The 25,258-nt window shown below is 36.4% G+C and overlaps 1 protein-coding gene across 14 annotated transcripts in view; it reads left to right on the top strand.

The window, feature by feature from the left end:
* Positions 1-25,258, top strand: part of dlg1a (discs large MAGUK scaffold protein 1a) — a 127,634-nt gene that overhangs the window by 13,408 nt on the left and 88,968 nt on the right. For 3 of the 14 annotated variants that reach the window (XM_058777934.1, XM_058777936.1, XM_058777937.1), the window contains exon 1: positions 22,477-22,789. The exons of the other annotated variants lie outside the window; for them this stretch is intronic. In XM_058777934.1, coding sequence (XP_058633917.1) covers positions 22,688-22,789 — 102 coding nt within the window. In that variant the 5' untranslated portion in view covers positions 22,477-22,687. Of the gene's footprint in view, positions 1-22,476; positions 22,790-25,258 lie in introns of those variants that run through there. 14 annotated transcript variants of the gene reach the window in all.

Consider the following 25,258-nt stretch of genomic DNA (forward strand, 5'->3'; position numbering starts at 1 on the left):
GACCAACATTCCACAGGCCACAATCAACAACCTGATCAACTCCATGCGAAGGTGTTGCTCTGCGTGAGGCAAATGGTGCAGACCCCCCAATACAGTAAAACTGCACATTTTAGAGTGGCCTTTTATTGTGGCCAGCCTAAGGCACACCTGTGCAATAATCATGCTGTCTAATCAGCATCTTGATATGCCACACCTGTGAGGTGCATGGAGTATCTCGGCAAAGGAGAAGTGCTCACAGATTTAGACAGATTTGTGAACAATATTTGAGAGAAATAGGCCTTTTGCGTACATAGAAAAAGTCTTAGATCTTTGAGTTCAGCTCATGAAAAATGGGGGCAAAAACAAAAGTTTGCATTTATAATTTTGTTCAGTGTAGTATTAACAGATCTTTTAGGAAAATGTGAATTTCCTTCCTTCATTTTTATTTTAAGTTTTAACAATTTCTTTTGTTTGTTAAAAATACTATAATAGAATTTCAAAATGTCTGTTTGTTACAGGTTTATTTAAGTTTGTATTGTTTTCATATTGATTAATTTTGAAGATTTCTTTCTAATTTAGTAAATATTAAATAAAAAATATACATTTTATTGCAGCATGTGTTATTTACTATCTTTTGAATAAGATGGTGTGATCATATCGACTTTAAATCAGCCATCAGACACTCTGCTCTCTAAAATATCAGCACTGGCATCAGCTGTCAAAAAGTCCACTAGTTCCAAGAGAGTTTTGTTGAACACTATACAAAGCTTGAGCATGGGTGGTCTGGGAAGGGAGTTTTCAGTTAGTAAATCAACCTGTTCTGTCAAACTACTGCTTCTGTTCTATTTTTAGCTAAAGTATTTCACTCACTGGACAGATTCCTGCAATAGTTGTGGACCTGCACACATGTAATCATTACGGATAACCATCAGAGCTCACAATGTCCTGGGATTGTGGATTTTAAGAGGTTCTTTTCAGGGCTCTGCCTGAGTTCATTTGTGTTCGCTTGCTTTGCAGGTTTGTGCACAGCAGATGTGCTCTGAATTTACACTGTGTTTTTTTTCCCTAACACAAGCAAAAGAAGCAAAATCTTGCTGTTAACACTTAACTTTTGGAGCTTTTATATTATGTGTGTGAAGGCCCAGAGATGTTCTTATGTTCTTAGTGGTCCTCCACAGCTACTTAGGGGGTCTTAAGAGTTCTGTTGACAAGCTTGTCTTAACTTGTTAAGTACACGTCTGGAATTAGATTAAACAGAACTTTTTGATACAAATTAAATGCATGTATGAAATTACAGTTTATGAGGTAAATACTTTATTATTCTGTCTAGAAGTTTTTTGAGTGGAATAAAAGTTTCCTTGGCTTACCTTTTAAGCTTTAAGTAGCTTAGCATTTATCCCTTAATTGTCTTTGGAAAGACCTATTTTTGACTGTAAGAGAATTTGATCTTTGTCTTGGTCAGCTGAAATACACTTTAGTAGTTACAAGAATAAGCTGTGGAAGTGTTAATGAGCATTTGCATTACTCGAGGTCTTTGCGTGGTGTCATTCGGTGAAGACTGGAGCGGACAACCCAGGCTAAATGGAGGATTCAGATGAGGAACTGCATGTAAAGTATCTTGCTTTTAAAATAATTGCTCATGTGTCACGCTGCGGTGCCTTCTGTCTTTGAGTGCCATTTACAGAGAGAAATATTAAATTTGTTATCCTGTTTTCTGTATTAGTTTGGTCCGAGTAAATGTGGATGCTGTTTCTGTGGCATATTACAAATAATATATGAAATGAAAAGATTTAAAGCCTCTTTGGACGCTTGTATTCCTCAGGATCCGTATGGTTGCAAATTGTAATAATGGACTGAAGTGGAGAAACATTTGATAATGAAGGCTAGAGTAATGCAAATCTTGTTTTTAAGAATTGTTTTATTAATCATATATGTTTAACTATAAATTAAAAACGGCGGAGTAGGAATATTAATGGTTTTTAGTGATATTTCACGAGAAATGGTTGTGACACCATGAAGAGGAAGTGATGTCGCTGTTTGTTCCAGTTTGAAGCTGTGTTTCTCTTCTGAATATAGGTCTCGTTAGAAGTATGATCAGAGGTTTTACATGAGTCCTGCCTCTCACAGCCTATTTCTTTCTTTCTTCAGGGAAGACTGTCAGCTGAAAATATAGCACAAACTGACATTCTTATGTTATGTATTTGCATTTCAAACAAACAGTTATGGTTATTTAAATGTTAAATGTCCTATTTTCATAACTAATACTATATCGCCTGAAAAATTGCTGTTAGAATAATTAGTTATAAATCAAGTGTCTTGTGTGTTCTTTCCTGAATATGATAATTTGGCAATAGTTTGTTGTTGCTGAATGACTGTCACTGTTCAGAGATTTTATACTGTACAGGAGGGCAATATCACACAAATATCATATCCCCTGATGTGATATACCATGTGAACTATCCGTTTAATGAAAACGGCAGCATGTTTAGTACTATTAGTCTGCTGTTACTTTAAGACCTGCACGCATCACATATACAGGCACGCATTTGTTTTTCTCTCAAATCTTTACTTTCAGTTTAGACATAACCAACTGTTTATATGTAAACCTTTTGTGTTTTTGACAGTATTAGCGCAATCATGAAAGATAACTTAGTCCAGTAATCAGCTGCTATTTGACAGGCTTTTTAGTGTGCGACTGTGCGTGTTTCAGGTGTACGCAATCAGAAAAAGCGCATGTTAGAACTGCATACCAATAAAAATTTTAACAGGCAAGGCTTTAAAGCACATGCAAGTAATGTACTTTTGTGATTATGAATAAGTGCGGTGTCCCGTGAGTTTAACTCTACTGTCAATGTATCATGCTTTCTTCATGGAATTTTTGCGTTCAAATATTTCAACACAGTTCAGTGTTTTGTGTCTAATTATTTACTTTTGTGGCAAGCAGCTGTGTAATAAGCGGGATAATGTACATCAAGCCAGTTATCGCAAAATAAAGATGTACATTATCCCTTACTTAATTGAATGACATCTCAATTCAAGTGATGAAGGATTTTGACAGTAATCAGTGTTGAGCACTACTGTAAGGTTAACCCTGTCTGCTTTAAATGTTTCAAAATGATTAACAGTTGAAAATGTTAGAAATTTAAAAAAGTAATCAAATGTAATTAGTGTAACTTTTCAATTACTTTATAAAAGTAATGTAACTTATTACATTTTAAACGAGGTAATTTGTAATCTGTAAACTATTACATTTCCAAAGTAACCTTCCCAACACTGCACACACCCCTCCCTACAGTACAGTGTGGTTGTACTGCTGTGTTGATGTCAGCACGGGTTGCAGAGGTCAACGAGGTGAGGTCTGCGTCTAGAGCTGCTGGGGTGACAGCAGGTGGGAGCCGGCAGGCGCTGTGGCCGAGTTCTGCACTCGCACTTCCACGCTTACTGAGTCACTTCCCATTCACTTACTCACTGCCCCCACATGCACACTTTAGTGCTGGACATTGTAGCTAAAACATTATATATATTTTTTTTATTTCTCAGATTTTTGGTGTTTTTTTTTTTTTTAAAGGGTTAGTTCACCCAAAAATGAAAATTCTTTCATTAATTACTTACCATCATGTCGTTCCAAACCCGTAAGACCTTCGTTCATTTTCGGAACACAAGTTAAGGTATTTTTGATGAAATCTGAGAGCTATTTTGGAGAGTACCACGACACGCATGTGTGCATTTTCCCCAGAACATAATCAATGTAATCAGCATTGTTTACGTTCAGCATGCGCACGCTTTCTCCTGAATATGAAAAATGCTGATTACGTTCTGGGGAAAGCGCGCCGAAATGGCCGAAGACGGTAACTCGGGAAGAAGAATTGTTGAATAAATTATTTTTGTTTTCTTTTTCGCACAAAAAGTATTCTCGTAGCTTCGTAACATTGAAGCTTAGCCACTGATGTCACATGGACTTTTTTAGCGATGTCCTTACTACGCTTCTGGATCTAGGAATATTTTGGTTCCCTTGCGGTCTATGCAGGGTCAGAGAGCGTGTTCTGAAGATGAACAGAGGTCTTGCGGGTTTGGAACGACATGAGGGTGAGTAATTAACGACAGAATTTTCATTTTTGGGTGAACTAACCCTTTAAATATCAACAAAATATGTGTTTTGTCTGTGCAGTGGTTTGACAGCCATAGTCTTTGCATTCTGACTTCATCTCACTCTTTAGACTTTGTGTGGGACTGTGTGGCCCCATTCTGGCTCTCTCTTTCTGTCTGTCTCTCATGCACACTGTGGTGAGCTTGCCGAGTGGGTGACGCGTGTGGGGAGATCCAGTCTGGTGCAGTGAGACCCCCAGCTGTTATGTCTTGACTATCATGCTGTTGGCTGTCTGTTTGAATTTAGAGCGAGGAAACACTTCAGTATTGGTTGCTATTGTGTTCTAATGTCTAAAGTCTGTGTTTCAGTGGATGTACAGAAATGATCAAACATTGCAACATATACCTCAGGCTGTCAGACAGAAGCTGCATCTGGATTACAGTAATGAACACTATCATTCAAAAGTTTGCGGTTAAAAAGGTTAACATTTTTTGAAAGAAATTAACTTCCTTTCAGCAAGGATGCATTCAGTTGATAAAAAGCGACAGTAAAGACACATTGTTGCTATTTTTAAAAAAAAATTATCCAATAAATGCTGTTATCCAAAGAATCCTGAAAAAAAAAAAAAAAATTAAGCAGCACAACTTTTTTTTTTTTTTTTTTAACATTGAAAATGATAAGAAATTATTCTTGAGCACCAAATCTGCATATTGGAATGATTTCTGAAGGATCAGTGACACTGAAGACATAAGAAATGGCTTCTGAAAATTCAGATTTGCCATCATAGGAATAAAAAGATAATAATATTAAACTATATTTTTGACGTTTTTACTGTTTTTCAAAAGCATTAACAAATCTTACAGACTACAAACTTTTGAACAGTAGTGAATGTACTGAATTGACTGAAGATCTTGCTTCTTGATTGTTGGTGAGGTCCATTCTTTAGGTTTGAAAGGAATGTAGTGTGCACATTAATGTTCTTTTTAATGAGATGTTGCATAAGGCTTTGCGTGCTAGCTTAGCATACCGATTAGCCTGTTAGCTTAGCCAAAACCCTACACTAAATGCTTTATTGGGAATTTGGGTGTAAAATGCAGTATGTGAACTAAGAGAGAAGAAAACAAGCATAAAGGGCTGATTAGGAAGAATGCAAATTTGGCATAATTATGTCATAATATGCTAATTAGTGCATACTGTCATCTAGTCTTGGCTAATAATTTCTCATTTTGTCACCTCACTGCTTTTACGGTAAAGTAGGATTGATGTTTTATTGTAGAGATTGTCAGATGCAAATGTTTACCACAATGGAGGAAAGTATGAGTTTGAGTATCTCAAACTGCTCTTTTTGCAGTGAGACATTTTTAGGTCTGAAAATGACAGTATGTTTTTATAGTAGACCTCTTATTTGGAAAAATGAAAAAGTGATTCCTTATGTTATGACCCCTTTAAATGTTAAACTGGGACTTGGTGCAATCATTCAGTTTCTGTTACACCTAAGGCAAGAACAAGACATGTCCAGATGAAACTCGTACTTGGTTGGTGTAGAAAAAAAGACACAGACCTGTGTAGTCTGTGTTGTGCTGTAGCTGCACTCTTATAGTTTAACTCCAGTGGAGTTGACAGGGCTGCGCAGGCAGTCTAATGAGACACCTGCGGTGGAGCTGGAGGCAGGCGCCCGCCCCCGAGTGTGACCCCACCGGTCTGAGAAGAATAAATTACCTTTCAGTGTATGAGTATGTTGAGTAAGACTGTCAGCTTGTTTTATGCTGCTGGCCATTGTGCTTTGCATATTTTAAGCATCACCACAATCCTTGAAGTCAGTCTCAGGGGACTTCAAACTAAAATCTCCTGAAATCCAGCTGCACAAGGGTGATGTACTGTGCCAAAAATGATTTACATTACTGAATATGTGAGTATACATTACACAGCACTGGGAATTTTTCATCATACACTGAGGCCTGTAGTCTTTGGTTTCAGACTGGTCTCTACTTTGTCTTGATGTTCATTTCATTGTTTTTAAAGGTGGAGTGTAATTTCATTTTTTTATATATATATTAAAGGAGCTTTTATTTATTTTCCTTCATTTAGGTCCATCTGGAATTGTTATTTGTGTGCTTCTCTTCAAATGTATTCATCCGTCTGACATTAGAAAAGTGTGGAAATACAGAATAAGACGTGTTTGTAGACTGGAGATAAAAATTTTGTTCTGAAAACTACAGTATATTTTCATTGTACAATATAAAGATAAAGGATTTTTGGTGCCGATGGCTTCGTGGGCAGCGCACTGACATATGGTGCAGTTGCGCTTCGGATGTCCCGAGTTCAAATCCTGCCTCGTGGACCTTTGGCAATCCCGTTCCCCCTCTTGCCTCCTGTCATATCTCCACTGTCCAATCACGAAAAAATGCTAAAATGGCCAAAAAAAAAAAAAAAAATTGAATTGCAACTCAGGGAATTCTGGGAACGTCAATTTACGGTTTTTCCTGTAAATTTTACATTCTTTTTCACTCCCAATAATGGTATTTCACCGTAAAATTGTCTGAAATGTCTATTACAGTTTTTCAGCGAACATATTAGGGGAGCTTACCGTTAACCATTTAACAGGTGTTTTTCTGTAGCATTTTCTTTTTTTTTTTTTTTGCTTGTTTTTTTTTACCTTGTATATTTTACCTACCATTTTTACGTGTGTATGTGTATATATATATATATATATATATATATATATATATATATATATATATATATAAAATATATTATTATTTTTTTTTTTTTTTTTGTGTGTTGTAGCTTGGTCACTGAGATACCAGGGTCTACTTGAGTTATAAAGCAGAGATTCATCTCTGTGTCCTTTTTGCTCAACCAGGTCAGGCTAAACGCATCCCTGCGGTGATCTCCAGTCCAGATGCTCTGGTTTCCTTTGAGTCAGAGTAATGCACCCAGCCAGGGCACTGATTCTGGCAGGAGGAGCATTATGTGCAGCCATTCAGATTTTATTTTGCAGTCCTCACATCTGTAGCTGAAATGACACATTAAAATTCTTTATTAGCTCCCTAACATCTGGTCAGAGTGCAGTGCAGGGTTATTTTTGTTAGCTAAAATTAAAACTAAAACTCAAACCCTAAAAAACCCAAAAGAAAACTTAAAGAACTTTAAAAAAAAAAACTAAAGTACTAAAATTACAAAATATACTGAAACTAAAAACTATAGATATGTATACAGACAGTGGTGGCCAAAATTTTTTGAACACTAGTATTTTCACCAAATGAACAATTAAGTCCGTTATTTCTATCCTTTGCTGTAGTCTGTCAGTGTGTGTAGAAATATCAGTTTACATTTCCAAACATTCATTTTGCCATTAATTGTAATAATCTAGTCTGACAACAGCCAGTGCTCCACACAGAGATCTGATCTGATCATCATCCAGTCTGTCTGGAATGTCATGAAGAAACAGAACAAACTGAGACAGACTAAATCCAGAAGAACTGTGGCAACGTCTCCAAGATGCTTCAAGAAACCTACCTTCAAATCTACAGTATACTGTTAAACGTTTTAGGCACTTGTATAAAAATGCTGTGAAATGAGGATGCTGTCAAAAATAATGTATAATAATAATTACAATTAATGGCAAAATGAATGTTTGGAAATGTAAACTGATATTTCCTACTGACACACTACAGCAAAAGATAGAAATAACTGACTTAAAACACTTTTTTTTTTTTTTTTTTAGCTAGTGAAAATACTAGTGTTCTAAAAATTTTGGCCACCACTGTAAAAATGACAAAAACACACACAATTTCTAAAACTTTAACTGAAATAAAAATGAAAATGAAAATATAAAAATGAATTCTAATTCAGAATATTAACAAAAACTCAACACCGTTTTCAACTAAAAATGGAAAACTTAACACGTTTTGGCTGTTCATTTTGTTCATTCAATGCTGTTTTGGAGGAAAACGATGAAAATGAAAAGTGCAAGTTTTTGAAAAACTTACTTTTACTGTCACCATGTAAACTATAAAAATGTGAATTTTGAAAACTGTGACACCATGCCCATACATATTACATGTTCAGTCTACAGTATAATGTGTGCAGGCAAAGTGACATCGCCAACTACTGGGCTGGCATGCATAATATAAGTCCTTTAGTCATTTTGGCATATCTGTGTAAACAGGATTGCTTTGACAACATTGTCATCTGTATGTGAACCTTTTCAAAAACGCAAAGGAAAAACGTATCCGTTTTTAGTACAATCATTGTCATGTAAACATATCCTAAAATAACACTGGTAAGGTGGATGCTAAATCAATCTCATAAAGAGCTTTAAAAACAAGCGGTCCAGACAACATGCTGACGACTCAGTTATGAAAATGTGTAGATTTGCACATCCCTTCTTGGAAATTCCTATGCCTAGACCAACCCAAATCCTTCAACTGTCTTGTTGGTAGCTTTATCTGTCCTGTGGTTTACTGTGTGTTATTGCAGTGTTGCTGTCAGCAGCTCCATGGCCTCCCAGTGTCACATGTCAGGGTGTGTTTCTCTGGGTCTTGCCTAGCTCTGCAACTAGTTCAGCTGGAAAGAAACCATTCATCATCATTTTGATATGTCATAAGTGTTTGTTGTATTGAAGATGAGGAATTTGTTACAAATCAGATGGTTCATATATTTACACACCTAAAGTAAGCAGATTATGAATATGACTTTTGAGATTCATTTTAATATTCATTTTGAATTATTTTAAATAATTGTAATAAAAATACTGCAATTTGAAAAAAATATGCAACCATAATATATATCTCCATTAATCACTATCACAAGTCATTCATGCAATTTAAACATCCTCATCTATTAATCATCTGTAAAATTAGCTTGGTGACACATTTAAATACAGTATTCAGTACATCACATAAAATTAGTGTTTATATTAAAGAATATAAGATGACTATGCAGCACTGTCTGAAACTCTCACTGGCCCTCGGCCATCAGGCCATCCTGTGTTGATGGCTACTTAATGTTTTAGGAAATGCTTGTGGTCTGCCTAAAAACCTAAATGTGTGAGAATAGTATGTAATATGTAGTGCTGCGTTTTGACAGCTTTATCCGTTTTTTTTATTATTTATTCCCCCCACAAGGAGATGCATTTGGGACACCGGCTTTCTAATTCTTTTTTCCATACAGTTTGAGGTCATCTCCACACCACATTATAAGGGGATTCAGTATTTATTTTAGTCATCTGAAGCAGCTCTATTTAAAGGAGTTTCCTGTGTCAGTTTCCCCTGGATTTGTAAACCGTGATTATAGACCCATTACATTGTGGCTTCAGTAAAACTATAAATGATGTTCAACTGCATTTCTAACAGAGTTTTAAAATTTATGAATAGGATCTAGAATCTCATCAGTATTATGTCAAAGGGAATATACAATCTTCAGGCCTTGTCACCCTAAATTGGTTATTTTGCGACCAGTTGGTGGTATATTATCCGACTTAATACACTGCTACTAACTGAATTAACTAAATGCATGAATGACTGAATGAACGAACGAATGAAAATAGCCTTGATGCTGGCATGGCGTTAAAAAGTAAATAAATAAATACATAAATACATAAATAAATGAATGAACAAATTAATAACTAAATGAACAAATGAATGAATATATTAATAACTAAATGAACGAATAAATAACTGAATGAATGACTTAATGAACGAATGAATGACTAAAGAACGAACAAATGAGTGACTAAATGAACAAATGAATGAATAACGAAATCAATAAATAACTAACTGAATTAATGAATAATGCATTGAACGAATGAATGCATAATGCAATGAATTAAATAATGAATGACTGAATGCATAAATAACATGTTTATTCAATGAATGCATGACAAACTGAAATGAATGAGTGATTGAATGAGTGAATGAATGAATGAGTGAATGAATGAACAAATGACACATTAAATGAATGACTAACTGAATGAATGGATGGATGAATAATGCATTGGATGAATGCATTGGATGAATGCATGAATAATGCATTGAATGAATGCATAATGCAATGAATTAAATAACTGACTGAATGCATAAATAACATGTTTATTCAATGAATGCATGACAAACTGAAATGATTGAATGAATGAGTGATTGATTGAATGAATGAGTGAATGAATGAACGAATGACACATTGAATGAATGACACTGAATGAATGAATGACTAACTGAATGAATGCATGAAAAATGCATTGAATGACTGAATGAACAAATAACTAACTGAATAAAAATGAATGAATGAATGAACATACTGATTTTGAGTTTCAATTTTTATTTTTCATTTTGGAATGAGGAATCTGTGCAATGATATGTCATGAAACTAGCACAGCTTAGGAAATTGGCTATGTGGGTCATTTATTAAACTTATTGGCCGTAAGTTCAGAGAACATATGGATATCACTGCAGCACGTGTTCTGTTCGCAGTTCTTTCAATGTCAAAGTCTGTGTTTGAAGTGAGCGTGCTTGGAGAACGGTGAGGTGTCTCTGCCTGCTGAGAGCTCATAGCTGTGGGCTGGACTGATGGAGTTGTGTCAGCGTGATTTTGCTCTGTGTGGGAGGCAGGAAGGGCTGGAGGTGATGTGAAGGAGCCATGAGTCAGCTTGAGCTTTCATAGGTCACCACCTGCAAGCCATACAATCCCTTCATGTTTACAGACAGAGACAGAAAGTCAGAGGTAAAGGATGGATAAAGATATTGATATTACTGAATCATAAATTCAGAACAAAATCAAACAATCAAGGGATGGCATTCATGAACATCTTCTCAAGACAGAAGAAATTTCTTAAGATAACTTAAGAAGTAAAACGTTCAATTCTTAATGAAGTTTTTTTTTTACATTTAATTAAAACATGTTTTTTTGTGTGTTTGTCAAAATACATTCTTAACCCAGTTTGTTCATTGACAACTATAAATATGCCTCTATCTTTATCTACCTCAAAAGTGTAAACCTCGAGCCTCCCAGACACCATTGAAACACTTGGATCAGTCTTCTGAGATCCGTAAATCTCTTTCCAGCTCAACCTATAGCAAGAGTTTGGGGTGTGGCTACTGCAGCAGGCTGAGCAGAGGGCGTTTAGCTGGTGTGGGACCACATCATGCTTAATCATCATGACCAATCAATGTTTATGTTGTTGATCATTGCTGTCACTTCAGAGTACTCATGCACATACCTAGTAGTTATGTATTATATGTAGCCAGTGCTACTGTATGTTGGGATATATTTGTAGCAATAGCCAAAAATACATTGTATGGGTCAAAATTATCGTTTTTTCTTTTATTACGTAAAGATCATGTTCCATGAAGATATTTTGTAAATTTCTTACCGTAAATATATCAAAACTTCATTTCTGATTAGTTATATGCATTGCTAAGAACTTCATTTGGACAACTTTAAAGGCGATTTTCTCAATATTTAGATTTTTTTGCACCCTCAGATTCCAGATTTTCAAATAGTTGTATCTCGGCCAAATATTGTCCGATCCTAACAACCCATACATCAATGGAAAGCTTATTTATTCAAAAGCTTAGTTATTGTTATTATGATGTATAAATCTAAATTTTTAAAAATTGAGACTCAAGACTGGTTTTGTGGTCCTGGGTCATATAGTTAGTAAATCATGGTGTAATTTTATTTTTGGGTGAACCATCCCTAAAATTTTATATTTTTATATATATATATATATATATATAATTACACCATGATTTACTCACTCTCAAGCCAGGTGTATATGACTTTTTCTTCTTTCAGGCGAACACAATCAGAGTTACATTAAAAAATGTCCTTGTTCTTTTAAGCTTTATACTGGCAGTGAATGGGTGTTTATATTCAGTAGTCCAATAGAAGTCCAATAAAATGTATCCATCCATCATAAAAAGTACTCCACACGGCGAATACAGTGAATAAAGGCCTTCTGAAGTGAATCGGTGTGTTTTTGTAAAAATAAAATATCCATATTTAAAACTTTATAAAACATAATCTCTAGCTTCTGCTAACTGTTGTACGTGCGTTCATGAGAAAGTGGCGTTCCAACGGATGATGTAGGATATGGGTGTAGCGTAAGTTCCGGTGAGAATATGCCAGTCTTGCGAGAACCAAGTTTTGTTTAAGGTGCAAAGGAAATCTAGTCTTCTCTTGGCTTATATTGAAATCCTCCAACGTTTTTCTCTACAAATCCTCGTTTTGTACTTCTAATTCTAGACCAGTGTTTTATTTTGCTCTCTCCTCTGTGCTTCCAAGTTAGTCAATTCTCACTGGAGCTTTCGCTACACCTACGTCCAATTTCTCGTGAAAGAGAGTACAACAGTTAGCGGAAGCTATGGATTACGGTTTATAGAGTTTTAAATATGGATATTTTTTTTGTACAAAAATGCATCGATTCACTTCAGGAGGCCTTTATTGACTCCCCGGAGCCGTGTGGAGCACTTTATTGGACTTCTCTTGGACTACTCAACAGCCATTCGCATTATAAAGCTTGGAGTGGCCAGGGCATTTTTTTAATATTAACTCCGATTGTATTCATTTGAAAGAAGAAAGTCATATACATCTAGGATGGCTTGAGGGTAATTTTAACTTTGGGTGAACTATCCCATTAAGAATGTTAAAAAAAAAAAGAAAAGAAAACTGCAGTTAGGGAGAATGTTATTCTTGAAAACACTTCATGAATCCAGCCCCAAACTTTTTTCAGGTCATTTTAAAATGTGCGAGGTACCTTTTTAAGTCTTTCATGTGAACCTTACCACCCAAATCCCACCTTTTTTTTTTTCCCCAGTGGTGAGTTAAATTCACATCCTTGAGTGTCAGAAAGTAATTTAACACTGCCCTCTACTGTATTGCACAGAACCAGGAAATAGTTTGTGTGGGAGGAAAAACCGGGTGATCACAATGTTCTAGTCTGGTGTACCGCAAACTGGAAGAAAAACCCTGATCTTCCTCATCTTAAAACCTGAAACAGTTGCTCGTGGTTTAAAAAAAAAAAAAAAAAAAAAATATTTATTTTTTCAAAAGAGCGGTGGTGCTCAGTATGTGTTTCTGCATGAATTATTATTGTTACTTCATATGAAATTCTTTGAAGTGGCACTGTTTATGCCATTTGCAGAATTTGAGTCTGAAAAACTAACCTGTGCCATACTTTATAAAGTTGTTTGTTGATTCATTGCATTTCCCTGAGAGAAACAAGTTGTAGTTGTCAAAATGATTCTGTGCTTCACGTTTTGACCACAGAGGGGAGTTCCTCATCTTCTTCCAGAAGTGCTGGAGCTGAAGCTCTCTGTGCATTGAATGAAAGAAAGAGGCCTTCATATATCACTGATACCTCCAGAGCTGTCGCCATAGGTTGCCAGGGCTGTCCCAGAGAGCTCCCACATGGCTGTGCAAGAGCAACAGTTCGTCTGTGTGACAGATTGCAGATCGGGGAGGGCGGAACCATCTGTGTGGAAGAGTCAGTCATGCAGACAGGGCCTAAACATACTCTATACCTTGCTGTGGGCTGGAAATCAAAGAAGATGGAACATGAGAAGCCAGATACTTGCTGGATTGAATAATCTAATTCTTGTCATGAAAGATGGACCACTACTTCCATTTAAAATTTTAAATGATGTTTCCAGTTACAGCTGTCTAGATGGCCGTAAACGAACCCGTGAGGTATTTCTCCTGCGAGGTATATCCCGTACTGGAGTGTTAACAGGCTTACGTGCGGCTCAATAAATCTAAGTAGCCCGACGAGCTGTCAATCCTAATGATTTCCTGCTGAGAACTCATCCCTGCAGCCAGTGTCAAATGCCATGCCGGTGCCATAGAAGTACCTATTTTTAACAGGCCTATATATTCATTCTGGGTCTTCTAAGTACAGACGTGTAATTATTTGCCTTGTATTTATTTTATTTTTGTTCCAGCAAGGTATGTAAACGGTGTATTTCTGGTGTTTTGTGGAGTTGGTTTCTTCACATCTAGCTGCTTGCTGAGCTGCAGTCTTTTTTTTGATTGTAGTTAACAGATGGTCTACCCTTGAGGTTAATATTCAGACTGTTGAGTTGGTACAAATGTTCTTCATGGTCCATTTTTTTTTTTTTTTTTTTTGTCTTTGTGCTTTTCTAGAACAGTTTTTATTTTTTTTCATTTCTGCTGCTACATTTTTCCGAGACATCTCACCAATGCACTGTTATATTATTTTATGTAATTCTTTTTTGGTAACAATTTACAATGAGTTATCACTGATACTATTATAGGTGATTATTATAGTTATTATTGATATTTTGAATTGGTTTACATTTTATACACTGTAAAAAAAAAAAAAAAAAAAAAGCCATAGTTTTTGGCAGCTGTGGTTGTAAAACAAACAAACAAACAAAAAAGAAACAGAAAAACTAAGGAGTGAAGGAGAAAGCCATGAAGCCATGAGTGGTGAAGGAGAAAGCCATATTATGAATCAGAGTTTATCAGAAGTTGCTTTTCCACAATCTGAAGGATACAGTAATATAAAGAAGGTGCACAAGTCATTCATGCGAACACAAAACACCATCATGGTAACACACAGCACTTAAATAATGCAATAAACATTCATTATACAACAGAGGATGTAACATAAAACCCTAATGTACATAACTGATAACAAAAAATAAAGAAACATGATTTAAACACGATGTGTCGTGTCACACATGTAATTCTAGAAATATAGTTTACAGTTTTTGACTAAAGTTATTTTGTTCTTTTTACTTATAAAACTGTACAATTAACAGCATTTTAGTGTAAAATTACATGAAATGTTTGGTTAGACCTTTTACAATTTAGTATGGGAACTTAGTTAACCTATTAACTTTTTTTTGCTTTGTTGCATTTTTACAATATTTTACAGGTAAAATTACACTCATTTTGTGTTTTCATTTTAAAGATTTTGTAAGTATAAATGTCTACATTGTTTTATTTCAGTTTTAATTTTAGTTATTGTAGTAAATCAAGTTAAACTAAATGAAAATGAGAAATGAAGTTGAAATAAAATGTTTTTATAATCAAATTTTATTTCAGTTAACATTGTTGTTTTTCGTTTTATTTTTAGTGAACTATAATAACCCTGTAGTAAACATTTATTAATCTAATATAAAATTAATCTAAGTTAATCCAAATTAATCCAATCCAAATTTTCAGGTAGAAGTATACTTTTGGAAGGTTACATTTTAATCGACATTTACATTAATCTACATTAATAAATACTGTGAAAGTAGGCCTATTGTTAATGCTAATTTAAAAAATAAATATTTAAGTAATAATATTGCATCCACTAATCGTGCATACTAAATCTTATTGTAAAGTGTTACCGTTTTTTGTCTATTTTTGTAATTGCATATGGTCATGGTCAACAAGTTGTCCAAATAGTCTAACATTGAGTTTTTGATGTTGCCGATAGGCGACCCACCGTGACTGTTATGTTTAAGATGGCGTGTCAGCTCTTTATAAATGAGCTGTTCTGTTCCATTCCATTTCGTTGCACCCCATCTAGGTCTTTTTGAATGCAAGAAACATCTTATGTAAATGGCCTGTAAGAAACTGGTCAGATCAGTCAGGTGAACCCAACATCAGCCTAATTATACAGAGCCTCCTTAAGACAGATTAATCGACTATTCGTTCACACAAATCACTGACTGATTGATTTTGAAAATATGTAATCTGCACATCCCTACTCTGTCTTAGATATTCACATGCTCATTCACCACCTTAATGTTATATAAATTATTTATGAGAACTGTTGAATTAAATCTCTCTGTCTTCTGTTTCATTAATGTCAAAGCTGTGACATAATTGGATTGTTTCAGACCTAGTCTCATCACTTCAGTTCCTCTAGTCATTCTTTGTCAGGATATGATGGAGAAGATAAATGGCCCCAGTCACCTGGATTCCTTACATAAAAAAGTAATATGACAGTGTTTATGACTGATAGAAATGCAATGGAACTGTGAAGTACCACCTAAATACTATGGCACTTGGATATACAGTGTTTGAATACATTTCTGTTCTTCCTCAGATTGAGCTTTGCTTTCTGTGTCTGACAGTAACATCTGACCACTGTGTGTCATCATAGCACTTTAGTCCAGCGAGTGCAGATCCATATTTCAGAGATCATTGGAAGTTTCACACACAAACGTAAAGATCCACACCTGGAAACTAAACCAACCCTAAATAAAAACATGATTATTGATTTAAGAATTAACTCCCTCTGCAATCAAACTTAATCCTACTAATTAAACATAATCTAACTGCCCTATTCAGCTAACGCTGTGTTAATGCTAGCATTGACACCATCTCAACATTTATACATGATGGACTAGGGCTGGGTGGTATTGCTAAAGTATTATCACAATATATATTTTTTTTCCCACATTATTCATTTACCATTAATGGAAAAGGAAATGCTATCCACATGTTTGTTAGACCTTGAGAGTGAATGTAAACAGAGTAGCTTCCTTTAAATTTAGGGCCCCAAATCTATTTTATTTTCTGTGATTTTATGATTTAACAAATTAATAAATTACAAATTTATCATCAAAAATGGTGTCCAATAAAATAATTAATTTATTTATTTAATAAAACTTTAAAAATGCAATCAAATGAAAATACAAATTTAAAACAAAATGTGGCATTTTAATAATAATAATAATAATAATAATAATAATTATTATTATTATTATTATTATTATTATTGTCAAATAAAATGCTGCACAACAGAACTGTATAAATTAGAACGGATGAAAAAATGTCTTGGTTGTGTGGTAATAATAATATTATCATTTTCAGAATTATATTTTGGTGTGCAATAGTAATATATTTCTGTCATTAATTTCTGTAAGTTAAATTGAACTTTTTGTTTTGACAGATTCACTGTGTATTTAATGGTAATAGTGTTTTTTTTTTGTTTTTTTTTCACATGAAATGGTGTAAATCTGGTGAAATGACTCTCAGAGCAGCTCTGGAGATGAAGTTCATGTCCTCATATATTGAGATGCAGACAGTGAGCATCACGTGTTTAAATTTGTGTAGTTGAGGCAACCACACCACTCATTTATACACACCACAAGAGTAAACAAATTGCCCCATATTATAGACTGATTATAATGACACTCCAGGCTTCAACTTCAGGTAATCTCTGAATATATTCTGAGCTATGGGACCACATACCATATGGCATATTACCATATCCGTCATCACCTTCATAACTTTTGTGTAGTTTGGTAACTTTTCCTTCCATGTCATCACATAGCCTTTTCTCTTTATGGAAAAGATTGCATCCAGGTATTAAAAGACAAATTTCAGCAGAAATGAATGCTGGAACAAAGACTCATCTGGGCAATGAGAGACAAGTTTCTCTCTGCACACACAGTTTCAGTCTTATTGGTATCTGATTCTTTGATGGTATCGTGGGAATTCAGCAGTATGCCATCTAGATATTCTCTGAGAGCTTCTGCAAGGCAGTTGAATGATTAGCATCAGCCTGCGTACACAATTTATTAGGAGAGAAGTCCTCATTGTTCTCAGAAACTGCTGAGCACGCAGCAATACACAAACTTTTTGCTTGAAGAAATGCTTCAACACCAAGCCAAGTTTATGGATCTATGCACAAATCGTCCTTTTCTCCTTGAAACTCTCAGTGGGAAGGATTGATTTAGAAGTTAATAATAAGCTTCAGCTTTGGATGAATAATTTTTTTGGCGGATCGAAACTCCTCCAAAAGTCATTGTGTATATATCAGATGAAATCACTTTGTTGAAGATAGGATCGGATGATGGATGGTGTTCTGTTCTTAATTCATAAAAATCACAGAAATATTTTTACCAGGGAAACTGTGGCTCTTATCTTATTATATTTTGGCTGTTAACGAGAAATTAACTCTCCCTGTGTAGTCTTTTATCATGCTCGTTCATCATAGCAATATTTAATCTAATTTAGTTGTATTTAGCGAAGAATGTGGTTTTGAATGTGAATATTTTGAAAACAGTTTAATGCAAATTCTGTTGGTTATTCCTAGTTTTAAGGTGGTCACATTACTAGAACAACAATATGAAATCTTTGTATTTTATAATGTGAAATTATTTGTTAAAAAACATCATTGGTGTAGTAATTTTACTATATGGAATAAGAGTTCGATTTTCCTGATTTTCCTCCAGTAGCCAGATGAAGCTGGCATGTCCTGCGACAGATGCAGCTTTTGTTTCTAATAGTGAGGTTTATGTGCGTGTGTGTTTGTGCTGTAGTAGTCTGGGATCTGCATGCCTCCCTGCACTCTGATGATGTAACGGCTCAAATGATGTAGTGTGGCAGGGGGGCAGGAGGGAGGAGGGGCAGAGGAGAAATGATCACACTCGGATTTATTGCAGGCTGCTAATAAACTCATGCTTCATAATTTAGGAGGACCTCCACAATGTCACCTGAAATACCAAAATTTACCTTTAATGGTCTCTGTAGAACTATTGCTGCATGTTTGAGAGGAAGCGCAGCACTGTGCTCTTGTACACACAAGCAGCTCACGGTAGGGTTTTTTCAGTATCTCAGAGCAGCTCAGTTCTATGTAGACCTGTTGTGAAAGTCAATGTATCGACTTATCGCACGATATAGGGAAATGAGTGTGATCATTTTTTTGTGCCGCGATCTGTTGTGACTGATAAATGTTTTTTAAATTTTAAAAAATGTCTGTGGCGGAGGTGGGGCTCAGATAGCGTCTTCACATACACACAGTTGAAGAGAAGGCGTGAACCCACTGCGTTGGGCTATAAAGTGTTTCGTGATGACTACAGCCAGTTAGAAAGGACTTTGTTTTAAAGCCGCAATCTTCAGCTCCGGTGTGGGAACATTTTGGATTTAAGCCGAATGAGGGAGGAGAGCCAATTAACTAGGGTGACCATACGTCCTCTCTTTCGTGGACATGTCCTCTTTTTGGACCTAAAAAATGCCTCCAGCTGGGATTTCTAAATCGCCCAAAATGTCTGGGATTCGGCTTTTGCTTTCTACAGTCGCCACTCATTGTGTACGTTTTTGCATTAAATCCCTGGGCGGGACTGTTTCTTAATCCCACTCCCGCTGAATTTCTGACCATTACTGCCTGCTCCCGCAAACATTCTAATCATGCATATAATTTTTGCGCATCAGTATAATTATCACTCAAACAAAATAACGAGGGGTGAGAACCAGAAGGGCGTAAGTGACATTTCACCAACTTTACAGGAGAGCCAAAACAAAAATTCTACCATAGTTTGATCTGACTTTGTGTACTGATTTCAATTGGTTATAATACAAATTTGTACACTCATGGATGACAGTACTTTTTCCAGTAGAAAGAGCTCATTAAGAGCTTTCATTTGACGTGTATATCTCCATTTAACCAAAAATGTCACTTACGCCCTTCTGGTTCTCACCCCTCGAAGTTTTGCGAAAACAATATTATTTTAGTGCAAACATTCTAATCATGCATATAATTTTCGCCGCTATCAATATGTGGAGTATTTAAATTATTCTGAATGAGTGCTAGGGCTGGGCGATATATCGAATGCAATGATCATGCCCATCTCGTCAGTAAAGCCAGTTCTGTGATTAGCGGTAAATCTCCGTCACCTGCTTTCAAATGGAGCAGCATTTAATACACAGAGCCGTAGATCACTGATATATGAACTACGGCTCTGTGTATTAAATGCCGCTCCATTTGAAAGCAGGTGATGGAGATTTACTGCTAATCATGGAACCGGTTTTACTGAGATGCGCATGATCATTGTGTTCGATATAACGCCCAGCCCTAATGAGAGCCCCCTGTTTACTTTCACTTTTGGTTTCACAATCACGCGAACTCGGTGTAAAAGAAGCACATCTTACAAGATATTTGTCAATGAACTCAGGGTCTGTTGAGCAGCAAATCCTCCAGCATGATCAGTCGGTCATGCTCTCGACCCGTGATCAGTCAAATCTGACTCCCACAACTCATGTTGGATGCATGGTTGTCAAGTCCACTTTTTTTTTTTCCCATGGAATTGGACTGCTTTTAAACTGTTGCCATGTTCTTTGTTCTTTGAAAGACTATACTTGCATTATTATGCTATTATATTATAATGTCATACTGTCATTATATAATCAGGGGCATAAAATGGTCTGAAATGACAATAATATCATTTATCGCAATTAATTTAATATATCGCACTTGTAATTCGGTTCTCTTGGTTAGTTTGGTCCAGACCAAAAAAAGAAAACTATACATTTGGTCCTGGTCCTCTTGGCATTCACACTGGCATTTTTGACAGCAAACCTAAAGAGACCGAACCTAAAGGCATAGTCATACGTTCAAAACCTGATTGGTCAGGCTAAATGATGTATATTTCATGATGGAACCTACCGATCACACCTCAAACAATAGGTGTGTTCGACTGAAAGTGGCGCTGCACAGACCGATCGGTGTATGACATCAAAGTATCCATTCACTGCTTTCCTTCGAATACACCTAATGCTATCTGCTGGATTAAGCAAGCTCATTGTTGTGTGTACATATGATTTTGTTTTACCACCTGCGAACTCACGAAGAGCTCATAAAAGGCACTTTACCTCGTTGTCGCTCCATGTTTGCCCTTTGCTCATTTTGTTTTGGATATTCCGTGTCGTCAAGTCATGTCGCATAGTGGCGCATCTTGTCATTACATCCTGTTTTTGATTTGTTTAGAAGTATTTGGTCTGTGTTCATATTTCTTTTTGAACCGCACCAGAGTTTGCTTGGAAACGGACCAAGACCTCTTTTTAGCGGTCTCGGTCCGCTTGTTTGGTGTGCACCAGGGTTCGGATGGCAGCGTTCACATTTACTCAAATGAACTGCACTAACAGAGTTTGTTTTAATTGAACCAAACATGACAAGTGAACATGAACACACCCTTAATGACTTCCTGTGGTTTTCCACCAAAATAAAAGTTCAATGGTTTAACATTTGAAAATGAAGAAATTATGACAGTCAAAAATATTAGTATAGTGATTTTACAGTTGTATTGTACAATAAAATTATTATATTCTTTTTCTAAAATACTCTTTATTTTTGCAGTGTTATTTTGTTTAATATTTGTAATAACATTTATTTTATTATTGCTGTTGTTAATAATAATAATAATAATAATAATAATAATTGATATTTTCCCCCAAACTGTGCACCCCTAGTTTCATGGTTTCTCTTACTCCCTTAGAGTCCAGAATAAACTCATGCACCTCAGTGATTCATTGGTGAGTAAATAAAAACTTTATAGAGAACAGCATTATATTAATTTGAATCGAGTTGCAAAATGATAGTCTGACCCTTGCTGGTAAGAGTAGTAGAATATCTTTTATTTGAATTGTGCACAGGCCGCTAAATGAAGACATCTGTTATGACTCTCATAATTTTTTTTTTCATAGTGGGAAAATTAGCATCAGAAGTTCATCTAGGATACCTGAAGTATTTATCTGTATTTCTCCAGAACACACCACAACAGAATTTAGTAATGACTACAGCCAAGAAAATATGAAAACATTCACGATTTTATGTGCAGTTTTACCAGAGAAGTAGTAACAAACTTGTGCTGTAAACAATAAGTTACACAATGACTTCGACTTTTTAGTTTCATGGCTGATACATTTTCTCAATTAAAGTAAATTTTGGACCCTACTCTCACTGTTAGAAATTTTACTCAAGAAAACAATAGGCTGGGCTGTTGAACTGACATGACCTAGTTTATCATACACAAGGATATGTCATGCTTTTTCAAGTTTATAACTTCACTGGCGTATTGCTCGTTGAGATCAAATTTCATAACTGCACATCAGAGGTCATACTAGCTGCCGTTTGATTCAATATCTTCCCTCCTCTGTTGTCCTTGTGATTTTGTAAATCTGTTGAGAAAGCAGTCTCCGCTTCCCCCGGTTTCTCCTCTGAACGATCCGGATCATTTTTATCCCCTTCTCCCGGTCCGCATGCTGCAACCTTCGGCTCAGAAACTCTTCAGTTTCTCTCTAGTGAACTGTGTAATAAGCTCAACGCTACTGCTCGCCCCTCCCCCTCCAGTCTGCTTACCTCTCCTCTCTCTCTGTGCCGCTCGCCGCGTCTTGTTTGGATAGTTGAGTAGGACAGCGTCCGAACCTGCTCCTCTTTCCTCCGAGTCATGGCAGCGGTTCCTCTGCAGCAGGTGGAAGCGCAGCAGCACTAATGGATCGCGCAGAGTCCTTCGCGTTGTGACACGAGACCCTGCGCACTCCGCTGCCCTCTAACCCTCCTCCTCCCACCGTTACACCTCCTGGTCACGGCAGGCAGCATGGCTTCTCCAGAGCTCCTTGAAGTGCAGCTCTCTTCGGGAGCGCTTTAATCTCTCGGCCGATCGAGTCGAGTCAAGCGAAGAGATAGGACGGAAGAGCGGTGGACTCAACTGACAAGGGCTCGCTGGATGAAGGCATCACGTCGCCGCTTCTGCTCCCCCTGCCACGGACCGAGCCGAGGGATGAGGGTGCTCGTCAAGAGCAGGCAGCGGCCAGCGCTCGTGGAAGCAATTGGCCGGCACCTCAATCGCTGATGGATTGAAGTGCCCGGGCGCAGAGAGAATGTCTCCCAGCATCAAAAACTTGGATTGCTTTTCGCCAATGTTGTGCCACTGTAAAGTAGCATGCACCAACAGCACCATCTCACTCATGTTTGGATGCAAGGTAGGGGCTTGTTTGAATGCATGGCTGACAGTTGCTTACACTTAAGTTGCTTGAATGTTCCTTGAACTCTAATTGTTGGCCTAATTGTCCTCACACTGAGGATAATTTTGCTGGTGACACCTTTAGTGCATTAAGATCTGAACATATGCTCCAGGTTGCACTCTCATGGCAGTGATCCATTTCTTTGCATGTGATCCTAATATTCAGGTGTGGTTTAGGTGGGAAGTCTTATGGAGTTTCCATTTGTCTGGTTTTAGTCTGACAAAATGACAGGCTCAACAAGAGCCCTGACGTTGGCAGATTGAAGAGCCGAAGGTGATATTTTCCAACTACTGTAGGATCTTAACACGACGCACTTTACATTTCAGACCGTACCTAGCTGTGTGCTCCATCCTGTCTTTAACTCCACCACTGTTGTGCACAAAACGGCGTCTGGGGAAAAAAAATTAAATCCTGAGGGACTTCTGGGCTTCTGTTTGCTCAAACGGACCGATTTTTAGCTAAAAGCCAAATGAACGCAGCCCAATCGAAGTTTTCATTCCTGATAAAGACTAAAACTCAGGCCCAGATTCCTTTTGGTCCATTTTCTGCTCGTCTAGTTCAGAGCGGGATGGCAAGTTCTTTTAGTTACATAACTGCCTGGTCCTCTGGGTGTTTTAGCTTGCGTCCCAATTATATCTATTATGTGTGAATAGGAAGCTTGTTTTTCGGTATTTCATGACTGAAAGGTTAGTCTTCGCTGTCTGCATCTGAGAGCGTTGCAACTTGCACAGAGTGCACAGGATTACGGCTTGTCACTTAGCGCCTGCACAGCCTGATCAGACCTAAAAAGCTTTGTCATTATAGCTGAACCTTCTTTTCTGCTAAGCGTGAGATCAGAGGGCTCGGGGAAGCCCTTGTTAACTCCTAATGACTGTCAATCCCCGGTAGTGTAGAGAGAGTACAGAGATGACCCCTTGCCATTTGTGCTTTGCAGAAACATGGCAGTATTTATGTTGGGTAGCCACTTAAATAGTTTTATGTGTAAATTTAATATTTTGATGTGTGAGTATTGAGTTTAATTTTCACCAAACATCTGTCTAAAAATAATGATGCTTAAGCTAAAGAGTCTTTTAAAATGCCTCATTGGCTGAATGTTTTACTTATAGCTTTACGAATAGTGAATTGCACAATAATGAATAAGTAAAACTACAAGAGTTTAGTCAACGCAAAGCTTTACAATAAGATTCAATACATTAAATATCATGGACTAATAATGAACAATGCCTACATCTGTTAATTTCTGCATATACAAATACATTTTTAACGTCAAGTTGTATAAATTAATGTATGTCAATGTATTGTATTCACACACATGAAATAGAGTGATATAGCATATCTATAAATTAACCTAGATTAATGAATGCAGTAATAAATTGTTCATTGTTAGCTCATAATACATGATGCAATAACTAATGTTGTCAAATTGTAAAGTGCTACTGATGAGTTTTTTAAAAATGCTTTTAAAAGATTCTCTTGATCTAGACATTTATTTGATCAAAAATATAGTCAACATAGTAATTTATTGAAATAATACAATTTAAAATAACTGAAATATATTGATAGGCTAAATATTAAAATAAAATGTACCTTTTTCCTGCGATGGTAAAGCCAACTTTTCTTCAGCCATTACTCTAATTTTCAGTGTTACGATCATTATAATATGCTCATTTGCTGCTCAAGTAACATATTTGTGGAACCCTGATATATTCCGGATTCTTTGAACAGAAAGTTTAAAAGAACAGCATTTATTTGAAATAGATTTGTAAGAATTTAACAGCCTTTACTGTCACTTTTGATCAATTTCATGCGTCTTTGCTGAATAAAAATATTAATTTCTTGAATTGTAGCGTATAAGAAAATCCATTGCTCATTAATGTGAATGTATAATAATTATGTAATAGCAAGAGTAAATTGGTTTAGTGGGAAAAATAAACTGGCATTCAGGTGTTCAGGCATATAGTTACACCTCAACAATCCCTGATCAGAATTAGCATATCTTAAGCATGGGTCTTGAATTTAAATTTAAGCTAGCGGCATCTATTTTGGAAGTTGCATTAGCTTGCTGGTATCTGGTGGGTTTGTATAGTGCCGAGGAAATAAAAATTGGAGTAGGTTTGTGGGAAGGGGACTGAAGATTGTTTAAATAATACAGCACCTCTGTCCATGCTGTCACCCAGCTCTATAGATGCCTGACTGAAGTCAGCAATGTGACTGAAGCCTGTTGGATACACACACAAGATTCCACATTGATAATTAAAGCTCACATGCTTCCTTCCTCAGATGCTCCTTTGCTTAGCCTGGATCCTGTGCATTTGTCAGATGAAGTTCCTGAGCTAAGCGGTGCTCTGCATCACATTGATTTAATCCTGCTGAGATGTGCTTGCCACACAGAAAGTGGTGAATGAGTCCACGATATGCTGTTTTCAT

This window comes from Onychostoma macrolepis, chromosome 06, assembly GCF_012432095.1.
Source record: "Onychostoma macrolepis isolate SWU-2019 chromosome 06, ASM1243209v1, whole genome shotgun sequence".
Lineage (NCBI taxonomy): Eukaryota > Metazoa > Chordata > Actinopteri > Cypriniformes > Cyprinidae > Onychostoma > Onychostoma macrolepis.